Genomic DNA, 22,540 nt, shown 5'->3' with positions numbered 1-22,540 from the left:
CCCCAAACTCCACCAGTGTTCATTCAAATTGGGCATGTTGAGTATTCATGGCTCAAACAATGATGGATCTGAACCAAACTTGCCATGAATACTCAACATGCCCACTTTGAATGAACACTGGTGGAGTGCAACCCCATCCAGCACAGGTTGCCACCCTATACCCTGATCCGGTTTACGATCGACCAGGAGGACCTCTGTCTTGTCGGGATTGATCCCCAGCTTGTTCCTCCTCATCCAGACAGCCACAGCGGCCCGGCACTGGATGGATGGATCAATCTTGTGTCGTCTTCATTTGGAGAGCTCTGCAGAGCCCCTTTAAGCAACGTATCTAAGGAGGAGGAAGGAAACCCTCTAACTGTGAGTCTCTTTCATAATCCATTTCCAAGTTGTCCCACCACCACACACCACCATTGACTGGTTGGAATGCAAGCACCAAAGCATCTTGGGAGATCTTGGATCTTATCATCATCTTTTCCTTTACTATCTATTGTTCTTTTGTTGTATACCTAAATTGGGTTGAAATAAGAAGCCTTCCACATGCTGGTGGACAACTACCCAATCTGTCCTAAATATCATAGCCAATGATTAAGAGTGATGGAGGTTGTAGCCCTGCAACTTCAGGAAGACCACACATTCAGCATCTCTCTTGTTCTGCCTCCACCACACTACTGCATACATACTCCACTGAGATTACATTAGACATGGATTTTTGTATGGGCATCTGACACTGTGGTAGTTGGCTCACAGTGATTTCCTTCCATACAAATACATAGTAGAGATTTGTGGAACTCTTGCAAAGGGAGACAGATGTAAGAGGTTTTTTTTTCACCTCCTCTTTTGAAATATATCCAAAAATAAAAAGCTGCATGTGAAGAGTTGTGTGAATTTATTTATTATTTATTTATTTATTTACAGTTCTTATATTCCGCCCTTCTCACCCCGCAGGGGACTCAGGGCGGATTACAGTAAACACATATATGGCAAACATTCAATGCCAGTTTGACAAACAACATTTAACAGACAAAGGCTGTTTAACTTTTTTTTTTTTCTGGCCGCCAGGGGAGCTGCTGCTTTTCATCGTCCATCAACGACACCGATGAAGTTCTTCCGCATTCCACATTCCCCGGAGTCTTCTTTCTTTATGGCCTCATAAATTAGTTAAATTTAGCCTCCCACACAAGGTGGTCCCTTATTTTCCTACTTGACAGATGCAACTGTCTTTCGGGTTGCAAAGGTCGACAACGGGCTACACAATGGCTGGACACCCACTCCAGCCCGGGCTGGCTTCGAACTCATGACCTTTTGGTCAGAGTGATCTTAATGCAGCTGACACTCAGCCAGCTGCGCCACAATCCCGGTGAATTAGAGACAGAATATCTTTGAATTTATATGCAACTGTAATTTGGAAAATTGAACAATTTTCTTTCAATCTATTTTTATTAAGGATAAGGGGGGACACGGGTGAGGAACACAAAGGGGAAAATGTAATTTTTTCTTTTCATTTACAAGTAAAGTGGGAGAACAATAAAATAATAGGAAAGTAGGAAAAACTATATAAAGAAAAAAAGATGGAGAAAAAAATTTAAAAAGAAAAAAGAAAAAAATTGAAACATAATAAACAAAAAACAAAAAAGAACAACAAAAACAACAACAAAAATGGTGACTTCCATCTAGTCCTTTGTGGCTTTGCCTTTATCTCTACCTACATAATTACCAATCACTGTGAGCTTTCATAACATTTCAATAAAACAAATTGGCTCTTCATGTTCCTCCCTTACATATTAATGTCTTTTAAAGGATCTGATTAGCTTCTCGCTTTTTCATATTTTTCAACCTTGGACCAGTCTTGGACCAGTCTGTATATTTGATGGGGTTCCCCGAAAAAGATGTTATTTTTCACATAAAAGTTTCCATGTGTGCACTCTGCTTTTAAAACCCATTATTATTATTATTATTATTATTATTATTATTATTATTATTATTTTAAAAAATAAGGAATAAGTTTTGAACTGCAAATATTCCTATGTATCCAGAATTCCCAATGGGGGTTGAAACCTGAGTGATGCTGCTGCTGCTGCTGATGATGACAATGATGATGTTAATGGTGATTGGAATGTTTTTGAATATTTTTTGTATATCTACCATTTTTTGCCTGAATGGTAAAAGCAAATATTAATCACTAACTCAGTTCCTGTGGTTCTGATCTTTCTTAACTGTTTGCCTCCTTAAAAAGCTCACCCATGCAGAATTAACCAGAGATTCAGGTAATAATATGTCTGTCCCAGGAATCACCAACTCCCTCTACTCTTTTAGCTATCCTTAAAAAAGCACCAGCTCCCTCTATTCCAGTGTTTCTCAACCTGGGGGTTGGGACCCCCGAGGGGGTTGCGAGGGGGTGTCAGAGGGGTTGCCAAAGATAATCACAAAACACAGTATTTTCTGTTCATCATGGGGATTCCATATGGGAAGTTTGACCCAATTCTATCATTGGTGGAGTTCAGAATGTTCTTTGATTGTAGTAAATTATAAATCACAGCAACTACAACTTCCAAATGTCAAGGTCTATTTTCCCCAGACTCCACCAGTGTTCACATTTGAACACATTGAGTATTTGTGCCAAGTTTGGTCCAGATCCATCATTGCGTGAGTCCATAGTGCTCTCTGGATACAGGTGAACTACAACTCCCAAACTCAAGGTCAATGCCACCAAACCCTTCCAGTGTTTTCTGTTGGCATGGGAGTTGATTCAATTCCATTGCTGGTGGAGTTCAGAATGCTCTTTGATTATAGGCAAACTATAAATCCCAGCAACTACAACTCCCAAATGACAAACTCTACCTCACCGGTATTCATATTTGGGCGTATTGAGTATTTGTGCCAAATTTGTTCCAGTGAATGAAAATACATCCTGCATATCGGATATTTACATTATGATTTATAACAGTAGTAAAATGACTGTTATGAAGTAGCAATGAAAACAATGTTATGGTTGGGGGTCACCACAACATGAGGAACTGTATTAAGGGAAGGTTGAGAACCACTGCTCTATTCTTTCAACCAGGCTGTAGCTGGGGGGGGGGGGGGGGGGGGGTGGTGGGGGGGGGGTGGGGTTCAAACCTCTTCCCCCCCCCCGAAATTTTTCAGGTTAAAAAAAAAAACTGGTTTACTCATGAATTTTAACTGCTTAACCAAATCCCCATGTTAAGTCTATGAGATGCAAAAAATTAAGAATCCCTCCAGAACTGCAAGCACTATCTCAAGCAAATATTGACAATTTATTCACACTGTCATTACTTGCAACAATAGCTGATGTAACGAAGCAACCAAGTTGGGGGGGGGGGGTTGAATGCTCTTATTAAGGAGGCCAGACTTGGTGGAGGTGATTGACAGGGGCGGAGCTGCAAGCTATTAAAGGCTGCTCTGCCCCTTGCTGTGCTCTTTGCTTCAGCCTGACCCTACCCCCCCTCCGAAATTTTCAACCCCCCCCCCCAAATTTTCAACCCTCCCCGAAATTTTCAACCCTCACCGAAATTTTCAACCCTCCCTGAATTTTTTTTCTGGCTACGGTCCTGCTTTCAGCTCTCCTTTGAACGAGAGTGCAAGGACTACCACCACTATTTTTTCCATCCAGTCATTCAAAAAGTCCAGAAGTTATGTCCTGGCAGAGAAAGTAGAAGGAAGCTGGTGCTTCATTTAGGTTTTCCTGGGATGGTTCTGGTTTTTCGCCACTCTACTTATATGAGGTTTTGCTTTTTTAAAAAAAGAGTATAGTATGTGCATAGACTCATGGATAACTTGTCTTAGAAAGTTGGGTTCGGTCATTAGACTAAAATTCCTAGACTTATACATGAGTATATACAGTATTGTCTCCCAGATCCCCTAGATGGCACCTTCTTCCACAGAATAATAATAATAATAATAAACTTTATTTATACCCTGCTACCATTTCCCAAGGGACTCGGTGCCGCTTACATGAGGCCGAGCCCACAATACATCAATACAAGCAATAACAACCACAATACAAAGCAAAATACAACTACTAATACAAAGCAATTAAAACAAATCTCATACACAAATAGTATAAACATTGAACCATAGCACAAATAAACATTTAAAACTATGGCTGGGCCAAATGTAATTAAGTTAAAAAATAATGCTGGGCATGAACAAGATAGAGGAAACCAAGTTTTACATTTCTGCTCTATTGATTTGGTTACCCAACTATAGATATGAATGGCTTCACATATTTATTTTAAATTATATATATGTATACACTAGGTCTGGACAATCCATGGTTCTAAAGTACTTACAAAACTAAAGTTCTGGTGGTGAAAATTTCAGAACTCTAACAAAACTTTCAAAATGTAATTATTATTTCATTATTGGTGATTTTTGTGATAGAACCAATTAGGAACTGCCATTTATAATGAAATTTTGAGAGTTTTGTTAGAGTTCTGAAATTTTCACCACCAGAACTTTAGTTTTGTAAGTACACACACACACATATTAAAGTTTTATGACACGAGATAAAAAATCCACTTAAAATCCACTTAAAATCCATGGTCAAGAAACATAGGTCATACAGTTAGAACAAGAGATTGGGAAGAGATCTGGAACAAAAAGTTAAAATGGATAAATTCATACGACCTACGGGAAAATTGGCTAAAGATGATGTACCGCTGGTACATTACCCCCAGCAAATTAACAAAATGGTACAAAAATGTCTCAGGACTTTGCTGGAAATGCCAGAAAAAGAAGGGAACATTTTTCCATTGTTGGTGGTCCTGTGAAAAAATCAAAAGTTTCTGGAAGGAGATTCATGATCTAACAAACAACATATTGAACATAAACAAAGAGATGAAAGCAGAATACTTTCTCCTCAGGATTTTCGATTTCGAGTTGGACGAAAACAAAGACAGACTCCTTTTCCACATGATGACGGCTGCGAGGATTGTGGTGGCCAAAACTTGGAAAAAGAAAGAAACCCCAACGACGGATGAATGGACACATAAACTATTAGATATAATGAATATGGACAGTTTAACAGAATACTTGAAAAGTATACAAACAAGGACGAAGAACAAATCAGACTGGTCTCCAGTCAAAACTTACCTAAATATTAACTAAGAAAGTAAAAGAAGAAGCCCGCGCAGGAAATCCTATTTGGCAAATATACTAACCAGAACAATGGACCCCAATCAGTAGACTTATACCACCAATATTGCCCCTCTCTAACCCTCACCCCCCCGCTCACCTCCCCACTTCCACCCTTGCACATTTCCAAATCCCTTTAACCCCCTCTACCTCCCACTTCCCCCCCTACCCTACCCATACCTCTATCTACTTATTTCTTTTTATCTTATACCGTAGTCAGTGATTGACATCCCCCTTAATGTACCCCCTTTAAAATCTTCAATAAAAATCTATAAAAAAAAATCCATGTTCAGACCACTACCCCTCACTGTAATTCATTGATCCAAAGAACTTCTAACTGTGCTAAGACACAAAAGAGACATGCACAAGAAGTGGAAAAAGGGAGAAATCACCAAAGAAGAATTCAAACAAATAGCCAACACCTGTAGGGAAAAGGTCCGCAAAGCTAAAGCAAAAAACGAGCTCAGACTTGCCAGGGACATTAAAAACAATAAAAAGGGCTTCTATTCTTATGTCAGTAGAAAAAGGAAAAACAAGGAGGCGATAGGACCTCTTCGAGGAGAAGATGGGGCAATGCTGACAGGGGACAGGGAAAAGGCAGAACTACTTAATGCCTTCTTTGCCTCGGTCTTCTCACAAAAAGAGAGTCTCCAACCTCAGCAAGATGGAGTGGATGAGGGATTGGAGGACATCCAACCCCAAATTGGGAAAGAAGTCATCCAGGAATACCTGGCCGCTCTTAATGAGTTCAAGTCCCCAGGGCCAGATCAACTACACCCCAGAGTATTGAAGGAACTAGCGGAAGTCATTTCGGAACCATTGGCAACCATCTTTGAGAGTTCTTGGAGAACGGGAGAAGTTCCAGCAGATTGGAGGAGGGCCAATGTGGTCCCAATCTTCAAGAAGGGAAAAAAGGACGACCCAAACAACTACCGTCCGGTCAGCCTCACATCGATACCGGGCAAGATTCTGGAAAAGATTGTTAAGGAAGCGGTCTGTAAACACTTAGAAACAAATGCAGTCATCGCTAATAGTCAACATGGATTTATCATAAACAAGTCATGCCAGACTAATCTGATCTCTTTCTTCGATAGAGCTACAAGCTGGGTAGATGCGGGGAATGCCGTGGATGTAGCGTACCTGGATTTCAGTAAGGCCTTCGACAAGGTCCCCCATGACCTTCTGGCAAGGAAACTAGTCCAATGTGGGCTAGGCAAAACTACGGTGAGGTGGATCTGTAATTGGTTAAGTGGATGAACACAGAGAGTGCTCACTAATGCTTCCTCTTCATCTTGGAAAGAAGTGACAAGTGGAGTGCCGCAAGGTTCCGTCCTGGGCCCGGTCCTGTTCAACATCTTTATTAATGACTTAGATGAAGGGCTAGAAGGCATGATCATCAAGTTTGCAGATGACACCAAATTGGGAGGGATAGCCAATAGTCCAGAGGACAGGAGCAGGATTCAAAAAGATCTTGACAGATTAGAGAGATGGGCCAAAACTAACAAAATGAAGTTCAACAGTGACAAATGCAAGATACTCCACTTTGGCAGAAAAAATGAAATGCAAAGATACAGAATGGGGGACGCCTGGCTCGAGAGCAGTACGTGTGAAAAACGATCTTGGAGTCCTCGTGGACAACAAGTTAAACATGAGCCAACAATGTGATGTGGCGGCAAAAAAAGCCAATCGGATTTTGGCCTGCATCAATAGGAGCATAGTGTCTAGATCTAAGGAAGTAATGCTACCCCTCTATTCTGCTTTGGTTAGACCACATCTGGAATACTGTGTCCAATTCTGGGCACCACAATTCAAGAGAGATATTGACAAGCTGGAATGTGTCCAGAGGAGGGCGACTAAAATGATCAAGGGTCTGGAGAACAAGCCCTATGAGGAGCGGCTTAGGGAACTGGGCATGTTTAGCCTGAAGAAGAGAAGGCTGAGAGGAGATATGATAGCCATGTATAAATATGTGAGAGGAAGCCACAGGGAGGAGGGAGCAAGCTTGTTTTCTGCTTCCTTGGAGACTAGGACGCGGAACAATGGCTTCAAACTACAAGAGAGGAGATTCCATCTGAATATTAGGAAGAACTTCCTGACTGTGAGAGCCGTTCAGCAGTGGAACTCTCTGCCCCGGAGTGTGGTGGAGGCTCCTTCTTTGGAAGCTTTTAAGCAGAGGCTGGATGACCATCTGTCAGGGGTGATTTGAATGCAATATTCCTGCTTCTTGGCAGGGGGTTGGACTGGATGGCCCATGAGTTCTCTTCCAACTCTTTGATTCTATGATTCTATGATTCTATGATCCTCATTAAAATAAGCAACCCAATCTATACACAATGCTATCACAAGTGCAAATCAATAAATCAAAGAAGGGGGATCCTAGAGAAGAGAGAATGTCCTAGACATTCTGGGATTCCTGAACCTGTGAATCATTAAGTACAGGCAGTCCCTGAGTTACGAACATCTGACTTACAATCGACTCATAGTTAAGAATGGGTATGAGATAACAGAAAGTGAGATAAATCAATCCCTAGGGAAGGAAAACCACTCCTGGAAGAGTTATTATCATGGGGAAAGGTGTTTCTGCTGCATCACCAATCCTTGTTTCCACAACAAGCCAAAATTTTCAAAATCAATTATCACAGGGACAGTAAGTGAGGGGAAATCTTCTGGATACGGGCACAGACAGCAAAACAAACACCACAGGGGGACTAACAATTCCCTATGTGATCCAAATTTTATCTGTCTATCTATCTGTCTGTCTGTCTATGAGTTACACTTTAAAAATGTACCTATTCCAACTTACATACACATTCAACTTAAGAACAAACCTACAGAACCTATCTTTGTTTGTAACTTGGAGATTGCCTCTATTTCCTCCAAAACTGAACTACCTGCCTGCTCTTGTATGTTTAAAGCTGCCATAACAGCCATATGCAAATGGAAAATATGCATTTCCTCTCTGGGAAGGGTTTAAAACAAAAGTGCCCTGAACAAAAGTTATCATTTTTTCCCCTTTTATTAGCTGGAATCATGTTGTTTCTGCCATGTCTTCTCCTTTTAGCAGCTTCATTATCAGGTAATGATAGATATTGTCAAAAATATGTTTGTTCACAAAGAGAGCAAACGGATTGGATAGAAAGTGGAGAATATGGAGTAATAATAAAACTCCATATTTGTGCTGTTTCATTGAAACTCCAGGAAAAGATCTAAAAGTACTATTTATACAAAGGAGAATGTAATGTTTGGATTTGACTTTTCTAGGAACTAATAGTATTTTTTTCTTGTTCTGTCCCACAGCTGTTCTATCTCAAATCCAGTTCATTCAGTCTAGTCCTGAAGTTAAAAAGCCTGGAGAGTCAGTAAAATTTACTTGTAAAGCATCCGGATACACGTTTACAGACTACAGTATGAGCTGGATCAGACAGGCACCAGGAAAAGGACTAGAATGGGTTGCCCTTATCACAACAGATAATTTTGAGACTTTCTATCTAAAGACTCTTGAAGGCCGAGTCACTATCTCTGTGGACACTTCAATCAGCACTTCATATCTGCTGCTGACAAATTTGAAAGCTGAAGACACTGCCGTATATTACTGTGCAAGGCGCACAGTGTGAAACATCCATATGGGCATATTCACAAAAACATACAGAGAGCAGATGGCAAAGCTTTAGCAACAAAAATGAAAATAGCTGAAGCACTGAACCATAAATCCTAGTCACATCAAGCTGGTCACTATAAGACAGAAATAACTGGAAAACCACAACAGCAACAACATGGGTACATTCCTGTTTGATCAACCAGTGCTCATTTGTCTCCGCTCCATTCAATACATGCCTCCAGGAATGAGAGGAAACAGAAGGAAACCCAGAGTTCTTGGAAATGGCTGCTATAATGAAGAAAAAGGGATTGATTAGGAAAGACATCAGTAGGGAAGCATATATTTCCATCCAATCCACTTATACAGCAGAAGACGCAGTACTAGGGTGTTCATGTCTGTTTTGGTGTGATAACAGAGGAGTCATGTGGGTTTCTTTCTCAGACTCAATGACATGATGCCAGATCACCCAGGGTCCTCTATCTATTTATAACTCTGTCAGGGTGACTCTACGCTGATTGGTGAATCCAGAGCAATAATGATTCAAACAAGCCCTGGCCACATGCACCTTGTTGAACCTGCTTCAGTGCCATGTTTACATCCACATGGTCCAGCCAGGATGAGAATGAATTGGTTTCACTTGACCATCACTTCACCTTTTGTGTTGCTGACATCACACCCAGCTGGACAAAGGGCTCCATGTGATACTACCACTACCATCACAGGCTCGGGATGGTGCACATGGGCACCTCTGGGGCCAGAATGGAGCATTTCAACTCCAAACTGACCCCGGATTTACTGGCCAATGTAGACCTGCCATTACAATAAACTGGAACTGGAGCATTGCTTAGACCATTACTTAGAACATTAGTCAATACTTCTATTGAGAAAATATCTACTAGTTGTCCCCCAACCCAATCTTTTGGGGTTGAAAGACTAGGGTGAAAGAGTCATACTTAATCTTCTTGTTCCCCTAAACAAGGCATCTGAAGGAATTGAGAGTAGACAAGAAAGGAATAAACTCCAGATACTCTGCTGCAGTAGAATAAGAGAACGTATCAGTGTTTTGTTATTGTTTATTTGTTCAGTTGCTTCCAACTCTTCGTGACCTCCTGGACCAGCCCATGCCAGAGTTCCCTGTCGGCTATCACCACCCCCAGCTTCTTCAAGGGCAAACCAGTCACTTCAAGGATACCATCCATTCACCTTGTCCTTGGTCGCCCCTCTTCCTTTTTCCTTCCATTTTCCCCAGCATCATTGTCTTCTCCAAGTTTTCCTGTCTTCTCATTTTGTCACCAAAGTAATCCTCTAATATTCTTCCCTCCAGTGAGCAGTCAGGCTTTATTTCCTGGAGTATGAACTGGTTGGATCTTCTTGTGGTCCAAGGCACTCTCAGAATTTTTCTCCAACACCACAGTTCAAAAGCATCTATCTCAACCTTCCTTATGGTCCATTTCTCACATCCATAAGTTACTACAGGGAATACAATTGCTTTAACTATGCAGATCTTCATTGCCAGTGTGATGTCTCTACTCTTCACTCTTTTATCAAGATTGGTCAATGATCTCCTCCCAAGAAGTAACCGTCTTCTGATTTCCTGGCTGCAGTCTGCATCTGCAGTAATCTTTGTACCTAGAAATACAAAGTCTGTCACTGCCTCCATGTTTTCTCCCTCTATTTGCCAGTTATAAATCAGTGTGGATGCCATAATCTTGGTGTTTTTTGACGTTTAACTGCAACCTAGCTTTTGCCCTTTTTTTTTCACCTTGTTCATCAGGCTCCTCAGCTCCCCCTTGCTTTCATCCATCAAAGTGGTATCATCTGCATATCTAATGTTGATAATGTTTTAGTATCAGTGTGCTATTGTTTATATGAATGGGAAAAGACAAGGCTTTGTAACAGAAAAACGAAAACAACCTTTTGTTCTGATATTAAAATGTACAACAAATTACAAAGTGGCTGGATGAATACAGCACAAGACACTCATGTACACCTACATCTAGCTTGTATTCTGCCCCAGCAATTTGTTTGCTTGTTTGTTTGTTTGTTTATGATTACACGAGGATGGCCAATAACACCATTTGTGATACTGAGTCTTATACAGCTGGTATTTGAGAAGATGTTTTAAGAACAATTCTTTGTTCTACTAGCGATTTAATTAACTTGAGAGTAAAAGACTTTGAATACATGAGCAAAAATGTGAAAATCCTCAAATTTCACCTAAGTCTTTCTCCTGGTTACCTGTTCCCTGCTGTTCAGCTCAGGTTTAAACAGAATAATGTAACATTTTGGAGGGAAGATGCAACAGAGCAACCCAGCACTGGAAGCTAAGATAGAGAAAATCTCCACAGCTACCATATATTTCCCCTTCGTGCTCAGGTAGGCTGGGACAAAACACAACCAAACACTGCAAAAAATCAACATACTGAAGGTGATAAACTTGGCTTCATTAAAAGTATTTGGCAACTTCCTGGCTAGGAAAGCCACAATTAAACTGATGATGGACAGAAGTCCCATGTAACCCAAGACAAGATAAAACATGGCGGCAGACCCGTCATTACACTGTGCAATGATTTCTCCAGCTACTGAGTTCATGTCTAAATCTGGGAATGGGGGAGATGTTCCAAGCCAGATGATACAAATCCCTGTTTGAATAAGAGAGCAAGAAAGGACAATGGAGGTGGCTACTTTTGTCCCCAACCAGTTTTTCATAGTGGATCCTGGCTTAGAAGCCACAAACGCTACAAGCACGGTGATGGTTTTGGCCAACACAGAAGAAACAGCAACCGAGAAGATGAACCCAAAAAATGGTTGTTGGAGAAGGCAGTGGAATTTCTCTGGCTTACCAATGAATAGGAAAGAAGACAGGAAACAGAGCAGGAGAGAGGAAAGGAGGGTGTAGGTGAGTTTCTGATTGTTGGCTTTGACTATGGGAGTATTGTTGTATTTAACAAAAATTCCAAGTACAAGAACTGTGAACAGGGATAAAGAAGCAGCGCTTGAAGCTAAAGATTTTCCTAAGGGATCTTCATAAGATAGAAATGTTACAACTTTATGAATGCATCGATCTTGGTCCTTGCTTGCATACTGATCTTCCGGGCATGGAAAGCACTCAGTCGTGTCTTGAGAAAAAGGAAAGAAAGGCTATTAATGGTGCTGAATCACATATAACATGAGACTAATTTCCATCAATAAGCTGAACATTGAGACTATTGTTTATGATTATCCCTATTCTGAGGGTACTGTATTGAATTAATTATTTCTTAATAGCTCTTTAGTTTGATATGTGAACATCTAAGTCAGCATTTCTAAGGAGGTCACAAGGGGGTTTCAGAGGGGTCACCAAAGACCATCAGAAAACATATATTTTGGTCTTAGGAACCCCTTTAGCAGAGAAGGCTGAAGATTTCTCAGTTTGTCCTTCTCTTCTTTTTTGGAAACAGATGGTGAATCCCCCCACCAAAAGCCCTCCTCCGCTGTGATTGGCCGACCTCTCAACCGGCTTCTCAGCCAAGGGCTGTTTTTGAGACTCCAAGAGGGGAGGGGAGAGCAGGCGTGCTCAGCACATGGCAGCAGGGTGTGCATGTGTGGGCGAGGGAGAGTGTGCAAGTTTGGAGGGAGGATCGCGCCAGCAAGTTCTTTCAAGGCATGGAGATTCTGTGTGGGAAGTTAGGCCCAATTCTATCGTTGGTGGGGTTCAGAATGATCTTTGATTGTAGGTAAACTATAAATCCCAGCAAATATCAAGGTCTGTTTTCCTCAAACTCCACCAGTGTTCACATTTGGGCATACTGAGTATTCTTGCCAAGTTTGGCCCAGACTCATCATTGTTGGAGTCCACAGTGCTCTTTGGATGTAAATGAACTACAACTCCAAAACTCAAGGTCAATGTCCACCAAACCCTTCCAGTATTTTCTGTTGGTCACGGGAGTTCTCTGTGATAAGTTGGTGGAGTTCCATTGTTGGTGGAATGCTCTTTGATTGTAGGTTAACTAGAAATCCCAACAATTACAATTCCCAAGGGACAAAATCAAATTAACCCTCCCCCCCCCCCAACCCTACCAGTATTCAAATTTGGGCATAACGGGTATTTGTGCCAAATTTGGTCCAGTGAATGAAAATACATCCTGCATTTCTGATATTTACATTACAATTCACAACAGGATAAAAGTTATGAAGTAGCAAGAAAATAATGTTATGGTTGGGGGTCACCACAACATGAGGAACTGTATTAATGGGTCGCAGCATTAGAAAGGTTGAGGAACACTGATCTAAGTGGATCAAGTCTTGAAGTAAGACACCCAGCCTATTCTACATATGATCCCATTCTCTTATTCAGCAGGTAAGATAGAAAAGTTCACCATAACTTGAGTATAAATGTGATGCTGAAAATATCCAGGCTTACACATGTGAATTTGTGTGTGTATGATTTTTTGTTGTTGATGTCACAGTTGTCTGTAACATGCTTAAAAAAAATCAAAATTAATATAGGATTTTTATTGGATGTTTACATAATACATAGGCATGTGGAAGGCAAATCTACCAATCATCTGCATTAATACTTCTAGCTGAATGCTTACCTGTTTGGTTGGAAATCTTTCCTTCTGGACAAGGAACACAATCGTAGCAGCAAAATTTTTCTCCTTCCCTCTTTTTCTTCTGATAACCAGGAGTGCAGGAATCACAGCAGACAGAAATAGGCAAGACCTGTCCATAAGGATGAAAAATACTCAGAAGGGACAAATATGTTTTGATCAACAGGAGATATACAAATAAACAAAAAATATCAGGCATGCCCAAGCAGCCTCCGGTGGCACAGTGGGTTAAACCGCTGAGCTGCTGAACTTGCTGACCAAAAGGTCAGCGGTTCGAATCCAGAGAGTGAGATGAGCTCTCGCTGTTAGCCTCAGCTTCTGCCAACCTAGCAGTTTGAAAACATACAAATGTGAGTAGAGGTATAGGTACTGCTCCAGTGGGAAGGTAACGACACCCCATGCAGTCATGCTGGCCACATGACTTTGGAGGCGTCTGTGGACAACGCTGGCTCTTTGGATTAGAAATGGAGATGATCACCACCCCCCAGAGTTGAACTTAACTAGACTTAATGTCAGGGGAAAACCTTTACCTTTACTATCAGGCATACCCAATTTTATTCTGCAATTATTTGTCATACCTCCACATGCCAGAGATGACACATTTGGTTTTTTGTGATGAACATAGATTTTTTTTGTTATGATTGATCTACCAAAATGTGCTGTGATTCACACCTGGTTGAAGCTTGAGGGCCAGGTAATCATATGATTATCAATGATGAATTCTTTTCCTTTGAAAGAGCTAGGATCTATTTGCCCCACTTTCACATGTGTGAGGGATTGATTTGGAAAGATAACCAAATTCATGATATCAAATCCAGTGTTCACTCCCCTCAAAGACACTATTTCTCCAGCAGAGTTGTTAAATGATATCCCTTGAAGAAAAGGATGCAGCTGCTTGGAAAAAAGGGAAAAAATTAGGAAAGGGAAAATAGAAACATAGGGAAGTATTTGAGACCATCCACAATGCAGAATTATGTCCATTTGACACCACTTTATCTGCCATTTCTCCATCCAATGGAAACCTGGCATTTGTATTTTCTGTGGCAATAGAGCTCTCTGATAGAGATGGGAAAATACCTATATTTAATATCTTGTCAAAGGCTTTCATGGTCGGAATCACTAGGTTGCTGTGAATTTTCTGGGCTGTATGGCCACTTTCTAGAAACTTTCTCTCCTAATGTTTTGCCCACATCTATGGCAGGCATCCTCAGGCAGTCATAATCTCTGAGGATGCCTGCCATAGATATGGGTGAAACGTCAGGATGGAATGCTTCTGGAACATGGCCATACAGCCCAAAAAACTCATAGCTAACCAAATTTACTTACGCATAATGTGCCATATAATGCACACCCCAATTTTGAAGATGTGCATTTAAAAAAAATGATTTGCAGTCAAATATAATGCAAAGTGGTGGTGGTGGTGGCCATGAAAAGGCTAGTAGGAAGTCACTTTGCATTACATTCTACTGCAAATTGAGTTTGAAGGTGCTCATTACAAACTCAAGAATTCCAAAGAATTGAACCATCACAGGTATCAAACTGCTAGAATTCTGCCATCTGAATACAGCCTTCACTATAAAAGTGCTCATGAATATAACTCTATATTTTAAAAATATGTCTGGGTCCAAATTCATTCACATATATCCCATAGCACAGTGCTTCTCAGCCTTCTGAATGCTGCGACCCCTTAATACAGTTCCTCATGTTGTGGTGACTCCCAACCATAAAATTATTTTCATTGCTGCTTTGTAACTCTAATTTTGCTGCTGTTATGAATCGTGATGTAAATATCTGATATGCAGGATGTATTTTCATTCACTGGACCAAATTTGGTACAAATACTCAATATGCCCCAATATGAATACTGGTGCAGTTGGAGGTGGGGGGAGGGAATTGATTTTGTCTTTTGGGAATTGCAGTTGCTAGGATTTATAGTTAACCTACAATCGAGAGCATTCTGAAGTCAACCAAAGATGGAATTGAACCAAACTTGTCACACAGAACTTCCACGACCAACAGAAAATATTGGATTTGGTGGGCCTTGAACTTGAGTTCTGGAATTGTAGTTCACCTAGATCCAGAGAGCACTGTGGATTCAAACAATGATGAATCTGGACCAAACTTGGCATGGATACTCAATATATCCAAATGTGAACACTGGTGGAGTTTGGGGAAAATAGACATTGACATTTGGGAGTTGTAGTTGCTGTGATTTATAGTTCACCTACAATCAAAGAACATTCTGAACCCCACCAACAACAGAATTGGACCAAACTTCCTACACAAAACCCCCATGACCAACAGAAAATATTGTGTTTTCTGATAGTCTTTGGCAACCCCTCTGACACCCCTTGCAACAAATGGGAGGTAGGAATTATAAGTAAAGGAAGTCCCATTGATTTTATTGACCACTTTATTTCATTTAAATATATATATATTCTCCCATCATGGATAAAGTAGAATTAATTCTGAATTCTGTGCATTTTTTTCACAATTTTACAATGTTTTTAATTGATGATCTTGCCCAGTTACAATTTTTTCTACCAGTTGAATTCACTGTGTGATGTGGTTTTGTTGTTTGCAGTGATGACAAGTGTCTGTAGTTGTTGCACCACGGAAGAGTGGGTCAGATTCTGTGCATTTTTGATAAATTTTACCCAGTAATGTTTGCATTTAGAAAAAGACTCTGATTGTTTCTATCAAACTTCTGTTAGTCACGTTTTTAAGACTGAAAGAGTGATATGGATGCCCTTCAATTTCTATTGATACTGTGTGGGACACCATTCACCAAAGAAGAAGAGAAATAATAGTTGTTAACCACGTAAATAAATATATTTTAATTCAGAAGCATTACCTGCCAAGATTGCAGGTCCTGAAGGACCTCTTTTAGGCCATGTATCTTTCCTCGGTGATTGGATCTGGATAGGTAAGAGGCATGCAACGCATGGGCCACAGCATAGACAGCATTATAAATGCCATAGCTGTGTCCACTCAAGTGCATTTCAAAAAGAGACCCAATGAGGCTATCCAACTTCTCTTCCCCAGTGCATGTTCCAGAGACCTGGTACCTCATCCTCGGGTCTGGAAATGAACAATCAAATGCCTCCTCCCAAAACAATTTGAGAAAATCATCTGCTGCTGTCCAATCCAATTTGATGGTGCGGAGAAATCTCTGGAACCCCGGAACTTCCTTAGACTGAAGCATAAAGGAAAGGGACCCTTGGAAGACTTGCATATCTTTATTCCAGCCAAGGCTTGATTGTACAAAATCGGCCTGAGCAGTTGTAATCCACACTTTTCCAACCAACTGGAGCTCAACTGGAAGAATTTTATGGGTACCAAAATACCGCAGCCACATAATTGTAAGGAATGTTCCGTAGAGTACGTGTATTCTAATTTGGGGTACATTAAACATCTGATACAGAAAACCGATCATATAATGTTGTTCTTTGGACTCATGAAAACGTTGCTGGTTTGGGATTTTACTAGTGAAGGCTGTGCAGATTCCATTTTGGGAAAGCAAAGGCTCCATGGTCTCCAAAAACCGTTCTCCACTGTCATCATCCACTACAAAGAGCCCCACCCACCTCCATCCAAAATGCTTAAGTAAACTGATAATCCCTGTATACTGAAGGTCTTCATTGGTAACCATGGGATAAAAAGAAGGAAGTTGTTCCATCTCGTCCTTGGCCGGGAGAAATGAACCATATGTGAGCTGTGAATTTGAAAATGTATTGGAAAAAGATAGCACATGTTTTCATTCAGTACTATGTTACCATACCTTGGGTATGGAATAGCCTGCACTCATCAGGAAGTTGCTCCTGGCAGTCTTTCATAGAATCATAGAATCAAAGAGTTGGAAGAGACCTCATGGGCCATCCAGTCCAACCCCCTGCCAAGAAGCAGGAATATTGCATTCAAATCACCCCTGATAGATGGCCATCCAGCCTTTGTAACATCCAGGGACATCTGGTCCTTATCAAAAGGTAAATTGGGTTAATCCAGTCTAGTCCCCCATTAAAGGAAGTCAGGGGATTCTATGGAGTTTGATTGAAACTCCAGATCAGTGGTTTTCAACCTGTGGGTACCCAGGTGTTTTGGCCTACAACTCACAGAAATCCTAGCCAGTTTACCAGCTGTTAGGCTTTCTGGGAGTTGAAGGCCAAAACATCTGGGGACCCACAGATTGAGAACCGCTGCTCCAGAGCAACTCTGCAGTTTAAGCATACTGTAGGAAGCATGACTGGATTGGTCTGCTGTCAAACTGGTTGCCACTGCCACCCCCTTTTCCCTGTGCTTATCATTGCAAGAAAAAGGGAACAGCAGTGGTGATGGCAACAGTGAGGATAAGGTGATGGTACAGAATGGCTGAACTGGTCTTGGAATGGGTAGACTCTGTCCCTCCATGGATTGGAAATGGAGTGTGCAGTTGTCTTAGGGGCCAGCTCCAGACTGGCCATAATATGGGAGTGTCCAAGTTGTTTAAAAGAATAAAGCAACAAACTCAGCATAATAGGAATCAAACAGAGAGATATTAGAATACTAATGGAGAAAAGCTTTCCATTAGGAAAAGACGAGAATTGCAGCATATAGTTATTTCCTGATGAAGCATCTAGAGAGATCTTAGGAGACCTCTTAACACAGTGGTTCCCAACTTATGGTCCATGATCCATAAGTGGTTAGCAAGAACTAAAATATGGTCTGAGGCCTTACTGTTACTACACTGTTGCAATGCCCCATGGACCATGCCCTCTTCCTTGTGGCCATGCGCCCCATGGTGAGGAGGCAAGAGAAAGCCATTAGGAATAGTTTCTTGGGTTTTGCGCTCCATTTTTTGTATTTTTTCATCCTCAACCCCCCTCCCCCACACACTTTTTAAAAATGAGCATTAACAAAATCCATGGATAGTAACACAGACCAATCAAAATTTTGTTTTATTGGTGTCTTTAGGCCTGTTCTTGGGGTTATTTGGGGTGCTGATTCAGAAAATTGCATTGGATAGGCCACATCAACTCTAGATTATTAAATATAGTTTTCTGTAGGCAAGCAGGTAGTGACTACGGGGTGGCATATGATCTGTATCAGAAACTAGAGCTGATGTGGTCTATCCAGTGCAGTTTTCTGAATCAGCATCCCAGATACCCAAACGAATCTAAAGTTGACCAAAAACTGGTTTGTTACTCTCTTGGTACTAATGTTGGAGAGTGATCCCTGGTCAAAGTGGTCCCTGGTCAAGTGGTCAAAGAAATTGGAAACTATTATCTTAACAGGACAGAAGACTTCAGTTGCAATAGTACCTTAAGTGTAACTTTGCTCAGCAAGCCTGTTTTTGAATGGAGTGCAAAGATTTGTTTTGTAGCCCTTAGACTTAACAAGTCCCTGGATAATCTCTTGCTTGTTTCACTTGGAGGGAGAAGACGGGGAACTAATAAACGTTATTTTTTTTGTCCATGTTTTATTTTAATTGTTTGTATTGTTGTGATTATTGCTTGTATTGTTGTGTTTGGGCTCGGCCTCATGTAAGCCGCACCGAGTCCCTTGGGGAGATGGTAGCGGGGTACAAATAAAGTATTATTATTATTATTATTATTATTATTATTATTATTAACCCCTTCCGATCTCAAACAAGTTAGTTCACACAGTTTGAGTTTCCTCCCTGTTCATTCCACTCTTCAGCAGTAAATAGAAGAAACCAGGAGTGATTTGACTGCGTTCTTCCATAGCAGAGGTTGGGCTGCATAGACCTTGTGGTCTCTTTCAACTCTCCCCCTCCCAGGTTTGACAACTTCAGAAAAAAATGAGTTGGGATGGAAAGGGCCAGAGGATAGTCCCTTGTGTTCATCAAAAGGGGAAACATCTGGGGATAGACCTGGAACTTGGTCTATATCCTATACCCTTGTGAACCCCCATGCACAGAACCTACCTGTGGAATCTTGTAGAGGGTTAAGAGATCTGCCATGTAGAAGGAGGTCTTGGAGTCAAGTGCCCCAATGATGGCAAATGGCATATTTTGCATTTCACAGTTATAATTGAGGACCAATCTACGTGACATGAAGAGAAGTGCCAGTATGGTATGGCAGGTCAAGCGTATATCATTGTAGTTGTCATAGATGCGAAATCCAAGGGTAACATTGGGTAAGATGTTGACATTCTCATTTATCTCCTTTACAGCGAAGACCAAGGATAAGATATGCTGATAGAATTTTGTGAACACCCTGAAAAAGGAATTACATACAACCTGTACAACGAATGGAGTTTGAAACCACTTTAACTGCCATGACTAAATGCCATAGGATCGTAGGGGTGCACCAGTACTCTTTGGCAGAGAGGCCTTTAAAACTTTGTAAAATAACAACTCCCATAGTATTTTGCCATGGTAGTTACAAGTGGTGTCAAAGTGCATTAATTCTATAGTGAAGAGGCACCCTAAGATGACAAGGTATATTAAGAAACTCATCAAAAGGAAACAGGGAGACTTTACATTCATAGCCTCCCTATATATATATTATATGATCAATGTGCATAGAGGACAATAATTTGCTTCTGTTTGTTTAATATTCCATTGCATTTAGTAGCACTTACTGTTTTTACTAGATTCACATGATTCAAGGTAAAAATCAATTCCTTACGTTATAAGAGCAGAATATTCCTGCCGAGGGTCTTCCTTGAAAGAAAATGCAGGGATGTAGTAAAACAATTGACTAACAAGAGCACCAATCATGAGGTCCCCAGACTGGTAGGACTCGTACAGAAGAGAAGGAGGATCAAGCATGGGACATTTTTTGGTATCTACTCCACACAGCCAAAGGAGAAGGAGAAACAACATCAACAAGACTGACAATTCCCTCATTCCAACTCCAGATTCTTTCCTTAGATGCAAACCTTCCTAGTTACATCCATTCACAGCATCTGTGCGATTCAGAGTGATTGCTAAACATCTTGATAAGATCAAGCCCACTTCTCTATGGCAGTAGAAGGAATAAATACATTCACTGTTACCAGAGGCTACCAACACACAAACCACATCCAGATCATTCAATGGCAAATATCAAGTGGCAGAACTTCTGTGCCAATTCTCCAATCCCATTTTTTCTTTGCAGAAGTTATGGGGTTGGTATAGTTAGGTCATGATTGTTTTCTACCTTTGTGAACAGACTACTAGATGCTCTATCCTTGAGGAATTGAAATTGGATAATGACAACAAAACTAATTAGTTCACGCCTCTAGTGACAACATTGCTCACAAATATGTTTTTCAAATTTAACCTAAAGATCGCTTTGCTCATTAGTAGGGCACTGGAAAAAGGACACCAGATCTCTAGGGGAAGAAACATCGGAAGAGAATACTGTCCTTAGATGAAAGCATCAGCTTGATTGATAACATAATATTTCATGCTAAAAGCTGGCTTTAAGCAAAGAGAAGGGGAAATATGCTTTCTACCCAGTGTGGTTGATAATGAAGAGGGTGGAAATAGCTTCATGGACCAGCTGGCCCCATGGAAAGTATAGGAGAGCAGGTAGACATGGAGGTTAAGGGAAGAGCCAGCTTCCAGGCTGTATTAACTTAGGGAATCAAGGAAAGGGGGCATAACAGACATTTTCCATGGACCATATGGTGCAAAACTGCAAATGGTTAATCTGAACGAGGTCCTTCTTTCAGGAACCTGTTCACAGATTACTCTCACCCAGTCAGGTCCAGAAACTAAAGGTCTTGGAGAATCCATCCAACTTAAATGTATCAGAAGTGGTTTTGCCATATTATCTGAGTTGGATTAGACAGGTGCCTGGGAAAATGTTGGCATTACTGGATCGAGTACTTATTTTTCCACAATCCAAGGGTGATTTGCAGCATCCAAAGACACTTCAAGTTTCTATCTTCAAATGAACAATTTGAAAACAGAGGACACCACTGTGTGTTGCTGTGCTAGAAATACACATTGATGAAAAAGTAGTGTGGGCACATGTCAAAAACATCTTCTATAAGTACTGAAAACAATTTGCTGGTGGGGGACTCACGTTCTGTGAATGAGCCTCTGAATATGATGACCTAACAGAATTAGAAGAGAAAGCAAAAAAGGGGGGAAATCTACTTATATCACAGGAAATCATTTTGTGTGCAAGAGCTGGGAACAGGTTCCTGTTTCAATTAGCGTCCTCACCCACCAGTCCATAATATGAGACACAATTTATAGTTGCATTGATACTCTTTTGCAAATAGCTAAAGTTGCAAACACAGATGTTCCTGGCTCCTCTTTTAAAATAAGAGATTGATGGTACTCAGAGCCATAGGAGATGCTGTTTTGATGGCCATGCACATTTGTATGTTGGCATATAAGTGTGCAAAAAAACCCATAACCAATGCAATGCATACATTAAATATACTGCTAAATATCACATGGATGGCATTCCACCTACCCTACTGAACATCATTGGGTTGGGGATGACATTAAAGTCTCTAGCACAGTGATTTTCTGCTTAGCCATGAACATGCCTGGCTGACTTTGGACAAGTTACATAATCAGTTCCTACGAAACCCAGTGACAGTTTTGACTTAGAGTTAACATAAATTGGAAGGGACTTGAAGAAGTAAATCAAGAGCAAGTATCCATATCTTCTTATCTGACAATTTTTGCTATAATCCAGTTTGTGCTGGTGGTTCTCTCTTATACTAATAGAATCCAAATGTCATGCAAATGATTTTGTGGAGTATGCTTAATTTTTCTTTTTAAAGGGGAAGATAATGTGAGGCAATTGGCTTCCAACATTACCATTGGAAATCAACTTCACTCTGGTCTTGGGAGATTGGGGTAACCATCCAAGTCATGAAACTGAATATCTTGATAGGGTTCCTAATGACCTTTCCTGCATGTAAGTGGTCCTGCTGTTGGGACATCCCACAAATGTGTCTATTTATGTCATTAGTGCAATCATTAACTCGGTAATTTACTTACATTTTCCTTTTTAAAAATTTTCTCTTGTATATTTTACCTCCCCTGAAACAGATGTTTCATCTCAGACTAGTATAACAGAATCTGGTGGTGGAATCAAGAGACCTGAAGAGACTGTGAAACTGACACGTACGGTGTCTGGAATTTCTGTTGAAGCCAACCACATGGATTGGGTTCGCCTGCTCCATGGAAAGAGGCTGGAGTGGACTGGACGTATTTCAAATTCAGGAACCAACTACTATAACAGTG

At 40.8% G+C, this 22,540-nt stretch overlaps 1 protein-coding gene across 1 annotated transcript; it reads right to left on the bottom strand.

Moving 5' to 3' along the window:
* Nucleotides 1-10,923: 10,923 nt before the first annotated feature.
* Nucleotides 10,924-16,996, bottom strand: LOC132779213 (vomeronasal type-2 receptor 26-like). The gene is made up of 4 exons (XM_060782910.2): nucleotides 16,199-16,996; nucleotides 14,017-14,235; nucleotides 13,330-13,456; nucleotides 10,924-11,871 (listed from the first exon to the last, which is right to left on the bottom strand). Exons 1-4 carry the CDS (start codon nucleotides 16,994-16,996, stop codon nucleotides 10,970-10,972), a joined length of 2,046 nt encoding a protein of 681 aa, XP_060638893.2. The 3' UTR covers nucleotides 10,924-10,969.
* Between the last annotated feature and the right edge of the window lie 5,544 nt (nucleotides 16,997-22,540).

The sequence above is a fragment of the Anolis sagrei genome, chromosome 6 (assembly GCF_037176765.1).
Source record: "Anolis sagrei isolate rAnoSag1 chromosome 6, rAnoSag1.mat, whole genome shotgun sequence".
NCBI lineage: Eukaryota > Metazoa > Chordata > Lepidosauria > Squamata > Dactyloidae > Anolis > Anolis sagrei.
Note: the sequence above shows the minus strand (reverse complement) of the source record. Positions and strands in the feature narration are given on the sequence as shown.